We start from the raw sequence: 7,153 nt of genomic DNA, 5'->3' as shown, positions 1-7,153 counted from the left end.
CGATCCCATAACGCCGGGATCACGCCCTGAGCCGAAGGCAGACGCTTAACCGCTGTGCCACCCAGGCGCCCCTTAACTTTGTTTTTAAAAGCCCTGTTAGCCGATCTAAACAACCCTGGAGTGTGCTTTTCTCGTGGTTAACAATTCTCCGTGGGTTGTCTTGGCCTCTGTTCTGTGTCTACCTTGTCTTTTTGTTTTTGTTTTTAATCTCAGCTTAAAAAAAAATGTTACCCTTGGAGCACAACACCCTCCCCCATGAATCCTGGCCTCTGGCCCCTCTGATTCTTCCCTCCTGCTTCCTGTCCCTTCCCCCAAGTGTCCCCATCCCCACTGGAACAGGAAAAGGTACTGTATCTTTTTGCCAGCATCCTCCCCAGAGAGTCAACTTTTATCCTAATACTGGCAGAGGTCCTCACCTTTTCTGTCCCTCACACTCTTTGGCTCCCTGGAGAAGCCTATGGATCCCTTCTCAGAATGATGGTTTTAAATACATAAAATACACAGTATCACAAAGGAGACCAGTTAAATTGAAACAGTCATCAAAATATTTTTAAACAGATTTATAATACCGCCACGCATGTGCTCAATAGCTTCTAGAACAAGATCTAATGGCAGATTAAATAACTACCACTATCTGAAAGTAGTAACGAACACAATGTTTTGAGATATCTGTAACAACTTCACAGGATATGAAAATTCCAGTAATAAGCGACAAAAGAAGGTACCACAAATATTACTGTGCTTTCTTGGCTACATTCACTATTGTAGGAAATCCTAACTTTTGAGTTTGGGGTTATTGAAAATAAAGCTGAAATTATGTTTCCATTCATTTCTAGGGATCTCCTGACTTCTAAATGTAGACCCTAAGTTAAAGTCCCTTGCTCCTGCAGCTTGCCCTTCTCTTGATTCACACCATGGACAACAAGAATTCGTATACTTCCAGGGCGCCTGGGTGACTCAATTGGTTGGGCGTCTGCCTTTGGCTCAGGTCATGATCTCAGGGTCCTGGGATGGAGCCCCACATCAGGCTCCCTGCTCAGCGGGGAGCCTGCTTCTCCCTCTCCTGCTCCCCCTGCTTGTGCGCGCTCTCTCGCTCTGTCAAATAAATAAAAAATTTTTTAAAGATTTGATTTATTTATTTGACAGAGAGAGAGAGAGCCAGTGAGAGAGGGAACACAGGCAGGGGGAGTGGGAGAGGAAGAAGCAGGCTCATAGCAGAGCAGGGAGCCTGATGCTGGGCTCTATCCCAGGATCACGCCCGAGCCGAAGGCAGACGCTTAATGACTGAGCCACCCCGGGGCCCCTCAAATAAATAAATTTTTAAAAAAATTCTTACACTTCCGTTCAGAGGTAAGTTTAACACCCAAGTATCCATATTAACAGTAATATTACATTTTTAACTCACTTTATTCACTGGAAAACATTTTTCTGTTTCTTCCTCTTTTTTTTTTTTTTTGTGATACAAATTGCTTTTGTCATAGAATTTCAGTCCCATTTTCAATCAACTTGCTGGGTGAGGTCAAATTGCTATGCTATTTCCTGAGGACATACTTCATTGACTCAGAACCAACTCTTGCCTTCCACGGAGGGGAGCTGAAGGAATGGTACGTGCTTAGCCTTATCCAGAACATAAGCAAGAAAATTCTGGGAACTTGGGAGTCTCAGAGAAATCCTTAAGTGTTGGTTTCAAGTGTTGGTCCTACCTTGTCCAACGAGGCTGCAAAAGCTGAATCGACTATAGGAACTCTTAGAAATACTTGGCCCCAAACCTCATCCCTGGAGTTTTGGATTCTAAAAACCTGGGTGGGACCTGGCAACCACACTTCTTCAAAGATTCCAGTAGGCAACCAGGTGTGGAGTTACCACTACAGGGATTGAAAAGCTCTTAAAGGAATAAAAGCATATTTGGGATGCCGGCCTAACAGTGAGATCCCAAGGAAGGCAACCCCTAGATGTTACGCAGACACTGACCTTTCATTAAATAAATTAAGATATATCTATAAAATAAAATACCCTTATTATTATTTTTTAAGATTTTATTTATTTATTTGACAGAGAGAGACACAGCCAAAGAGAGAGGGAACACAAGCAGGGGGAGTGGGAAAGGAAGAAGCAGGCTCCCAGCAAAGCAGGGCCGAAGGCAGACGCTTAACGACTGAGCCACCCAGGTGCCCCTAAAACACCCTTTTTAAAGAGATTTATTTATTTTAGAGAGAGGGAGAGAGAGCGAGATGGGGAGGGGCAGAGGAAGAGAGACAGAATCTCAAGCAGATTCCACTCTGAGTGCGGAGCCTGGTGTGACCCTGAGATCATGACCTGAGCTGAAATCAAGAGTCAGACACCCAACTGATTTAGCCACCCAGGTGCCTCTATAAAATAAAATATCCTGTAGCCAATTCATTATTTTAATGTTTTCACAATTTTGTACAGGCATGTACTCATGTAATGTGTAAAATGTAAAAAAATGGGGGAAATGTAGATTTACAGTTTTTGACATGAGAGAACATCCACCTTATTTTGTAAAGTAGTTAAACGAGATTACAAAACAGAGTATATAAAATGGTTGCATTAATGGTTATATACACAGAACACGTATTTATTTGTATAGATTTGCATGGCGAAATGTCTGGAAGGAAATATGTGGTAAGATTTGTGTGGTAAGATTTTAGGCACTTGATTTTTTCTTTTTGCTTATTGATATTTCTAAATTTTCTATAATGAATGCATATGCTTGCTCAGTTGATAACAAAGGAGTGATCTCTCTAGAGGAGGATATCCTTTGCTGGGATAGCATCTATCTATAATTGCCAATTCCTGTAACCTTGCTAGAAACCTCCCAGAAGCCTTGAAATAATTCTACCCCTGGCCAAGGTAACACCCCTGTGTGCCGCCCCCAAGCAATGAGGCCCGGCATGAGGAAGCACTCTGCCACCTAGTGGCTATTTCTAGGAACGGCATCCTTTATCATAGGGCTGCATCAATGGGAAACCCTGCCCAAGGCATCGATAAATTTGGGATAGTAGAAAAGAAGTAGAAACCCAAAGGCCGTGGGAAGAAGGTGTTAATCACAAGTCAGGTGTTTTTATATCGGGATAGAGAAGAGATACTGTTGGGGCAGGGAACAACTGAAGATTTGCTACAGAGCCAGCTCATGGGAACACTAGGCATATGCAGTTGAATGAAACACTATAGCTATGACACGACAGCTTATGGGGCAAGCAGCAGAGAGCAGCTCCAAATTAATGAGAAAGGACCAAAGAAAAGCTGGAAATGGCTAAAATAGCAGAAAAGAGCCTGACCTAGGTACTGGCTGAGAATCCGTAGATCCTAAAGGAAAAGGAATTGGAGCCATGGGAGGTGGGGGAGACAATAATTAGGTAAGGGGGCCAAAGGAGAAGGGAGAGACGCTATAACCAAAGAAACCCTGTAAGGAAAAGGTACAGGAGAAACCCATTAAAGAGTCTCCAATAGGGGCGCCTGGGTGGCTCAGTCGTTAATCGTCTGCCTTTGGCTCAGGGCCTGATCCCAGGGTCCTGGGATCGAGCCCAGGATCGGACTCCCTGCTCCGCTAGGAGCCTGCTTCTTCCTCTCCCACTCCCCCTGCTTGTGTTCCCTCTCTCACTGGCTGTCTCTCTCTGTCAAATAAATAAATAAATAAATAAATAAAATCTTAAAAAAAAAAAAAAGAATCTCCAATAGATGGAGGAACTGAAGAGGGAGAACATCAAGGATAATAATCATTACAGTGACAGCTATCATTTACCGAGTACTTACTATGTACCAGACGGGGCTCTCAGTGCTTTACATGTGCTCTCTATTAACTCTTTTTTTTTTTTTTTTAAGATTTTATGTATTTATTTGACAGAGATAGAGACAGCCAGCGAGAGAGGGAACACAAGCAGGGGGAGTGGGAGAGGAAGAAGCAGGCTCATCGCGGAGGAGCCTGATGTGGGGCTCGATCCCATAATGCCGGGATCACGCCCTGGGCTGAAGGCAGACGCCCAACGACTGCGCCACCCAGATGCCCCTTTATTAACTCTTTTAATCTTCACGTCAACTCTCTGAGATGCATATTATCATCTCCATTTTACAGATGAGCAAATCGAGGCACAGAGATTAAGGAATTTGCCCAGGGCCACAGGGTAGTGCTGGGCTGGAATCTGAACCCAGGCACTCTGGCTCTAGAGCTTGTGCTCATAACCGCTACAGTATATGCTGCTTGCCCCGGAGTAAGAAGAGAAGTGGGGCATAACATGGCAGGACAAAAAGAAAGGAAGTCCTAGCAGAGGCCGTTTGAAGGAAATGTGGAAGAGTTGCTTGATTTTACTCAATGTTAAGAACCAAGCACAACCAAAGACAGGACGTGTAATGATTAACAGCAGAAGAACTTAAAGACCATGTAAAATATACACTAATAAATATTGTGAGTAGAATCACTTAGCTATATTAGAACATCCTTTGTATGGGGCGCCTGGGTGGCACAGCGGTTAAGCGTCTGCCTTCGGCTCAGGGCGTGATCCCGGCATTCTGGGATCGACCCCGCATCAGGCTCCTCCGCTGGGAGCCTCCTTCTTCCTCTCCCACTCCCCCTGCTTGTGTTCCCTCTCTGGCTGGCTGTCTCTATCTCTGTAGAATAAATAAATAAAATCTTAAAAAAAAAAAAAAAAGAACATCCTTTGCAAATGTAAAGCATATTCAGGCATGTGAAAATATTTTCTCAGTCAAGTAAGTAGTACTTTAAAACAAATCCCCCGTTTTGAGAATCAGCGAGGTACAAAACAATTCCCCTGGTTACAATATAATCTTGCAAAAACACATCCTTGAATGTAAACTTTTTGAGAGTTGAACTTATTCATTGGTTTTCTCCCTAAGTGCGTTTAGCAAGTTTCCCATCAGAGAAGGCCATGCTGAGTCCCCCTCAATGGCTTGTTTTATGTCTAGCGACCACGCCCCCTCTCACGCCAGGTTGCTTTGGGCGAAAGATCTTTAGTTCCCAGGGTTCCCTCTGAACTCTTCTTCTGGGCAGGAGTCAAACCAACAATTTGCTCGATGTCTGTAAAGATGGGGCCTGCGTTGGACAATATTCCGAAATCCTATCCTTGAGTTCCTACAGAAGTGGTGGGTGGATGTCGTCAGGCTGAGGGGATTTCCTTACAGTTAGTTCTCTCAGCCTGGGACACCCGTCCCACTGAACAACTCTGCCCTGCCTCCCACAAAAGACACTTTGGGAACAGGAATGTCTCCAAGGTTGTCTTCTGCAGGATAAAAGCAAAGCTTCTCAGACCGGCTGCCACTTTGCTTTAGAGCCATCAGCTGGCCCCACTGACTCCCTTGTTGCTTCCCTTTTTGTGTAAAGGAATTCTGATTATTAGTCCGTGGAGTCCCCCGCACAGTGCTTCTCAAAATCGGTTCGGAGCCTTGTTGGCACCTGCCTAACAGCTTGTGCCGTCCCATGCTCGTGTGGCCGCTCAGAGATGCTGTTTTTCCTGAGATGACTTTGTAGACTGTGGGGTGGGTGAGCAGGCATTTATTTACTCAGGTGCCTGCATAAATACTCGGCACACGTGCTTTTCCTAGATGCATTAATTACGGTGGAACCATTTTCAGGCTTCCTGTGGGTTACTTTACTCAGTACACATTTTCTTTCTTTCTAATACAAATTAAAGGTTTATTATAAAATACAAAATGTTGGCTTATCATTATCAGGGATTCCAGAAACCGAGGCCATGAGCCCGCCCTGGGTGGGGCTGGGGCCGGAAGCCGGGCTCAGGAGCAGGCCAGAGGTCACTGGTGTACAACCCCTAGCAGACGGGTGCTCTCCAGGGTCGCCGCCACCCAGTTCCGACCTTACTGCCTGTACGCTGCACGCTCCAAGGCGGGGATCCCCGGTGTCACGTGCATGCCCTTCTCAAAATGCTGGGGTAGGGATCACCCAGGCTGATTACGGGTGGCCGTGCTGTGGTGCGGGAGCATGGGTACGAAGGCCACGGCCGCCATGTTCTCAGGGTGGTTCACCTGAACCTGGACTTGCTCTACAACATTCCATTCTTCTAGGGGCTGTGGCAGCTCGGGGACACTGATGGAGCAAATGGGATCAAAGGCTCTGTGCACACCACTGCTACTGGGAACCTGCTTGTCCTCTTCGTCCACAGTCACCAGGTGTCCCCCAGAGTGCTCACAGACAAGGAGGGGACCGGTGTCCAGTTCTCCGGGAAGCTGCCCCCACCATGCCGCCGGCCCACACAAGTGTGCTGCACACACTTTCCTCCCCAAGTACCCACAATTCAGCGTAACTCATGTTCTTCTAGATGCACACTGAATTTCTGATTTTCGGAGGTGCTGCCCTTCTCCCTTCCAGCAGCCCCTTCTGTTCTGGTGTCAGGATGAGGTGGTGTGCTGACCGACAGAGGGACTGCCACACGCTTGGTACTCACAGAGCCCCCTCGACCACCTGCTGTCCTTCCCGCTTTGACAGGTCAACCTGCTCTGGGAAGCCTCCCCTCTGGCCTGACGCCTGTAACCTGCCCGCCCCTGACGGTGTACTTCGCCAGACATAAAAACGTGTTTTTCGGTGACCAAATTCTATGGCTCTCCAGGCTCGTTTAACGTTCCAGGTTCAGCCTTGGCAAAGGGGCAGGAAAGCCTACTCTCACTGCTATGCTTCTGTCACTGAACCGTGGAGCATATGTCCCCCTGCAACTCCCTAGGCCTCTCTGCTGGCCTTTAGAGGTGGGACCAAGGCGCCGGTCCTCATCCCATCTCCACGAAGAGCTGGCAGTGTGAGCGAATGCCCAGATGTTCCGGGGCCAGGCTTCAGGGCTGGGGCTGTGCATACAGTGAGGAAAGGGGGTCCAAGTTTCCCCCCGATTTCGGGTCAAGCACGGTCTCCTCACGGGCTTCTCCAGAATCAGGTCTTGCAGCCCTGTCCTCTGCCCCTGTGACACTCCAGCCCCACCGCCTCCCCGCGCTGCCTCTTCCCCCCTCCAACACCTCAACCTCTGACCTCTGCAGGGCCTCGGCTCTGGCCGCTCCTCTGCCAGGAAAACTCTTCCACGGCGGGTCTCTGCCCGGCTGGCCGCAGCTGCAACGTCCTCTCCCTACCTCACCTCCAGGGAGACAGCACCCAGCAAAGTGCAGGCCAGGGGCAAGCGCA

At 47.6% G+C, this 7,153-nt stretch overlaps 1 protein-coding gene across 1 annotated transcript in view; it reads right to left on the bottom strand.

Moving 5' to 3' along the window:
* Positions 1 to 7,153, bottom strand: part of TBC1D22B (TBC1 domain family member 22B) — a 70,151-nt gene that overhangs the window by 4,997 nt on the left and 58,001 nt on the right. The window contains exon 12 of the mRNA XM_034661688.1: positions 5,980 to 6,206. Within this exon, the coding sequence (XP_034517579.1) occupies positions 5,980 to 6,206 (227 nt within the window). The remainder of the gene's footprint in view (positions 1 to 5,979; positions 6,207 to 7,153) is intronic.

The sequence above is a fragment of the Ailuropoda melanoleuca genome, chromosome 5 (genome assembly GCF_002007445.2).
Source record: "Ailuropoda melanoleuca isolate Jingjing chromosome 5, ASM200744v2, whole genome shotgun sequence".
Taxonomy (NCBI): Eukaryota; Metazoa; Chordata; class Mammalia; order Carnivora; family Ursidae; genus Ailuropoda; species Ailuropoda melanoleuca.
The sequence above is the reverse complement of the archived record's forward strand: the minus strand, read 5'-3'. Positions and strand labels throughout refer to the sequence as shown.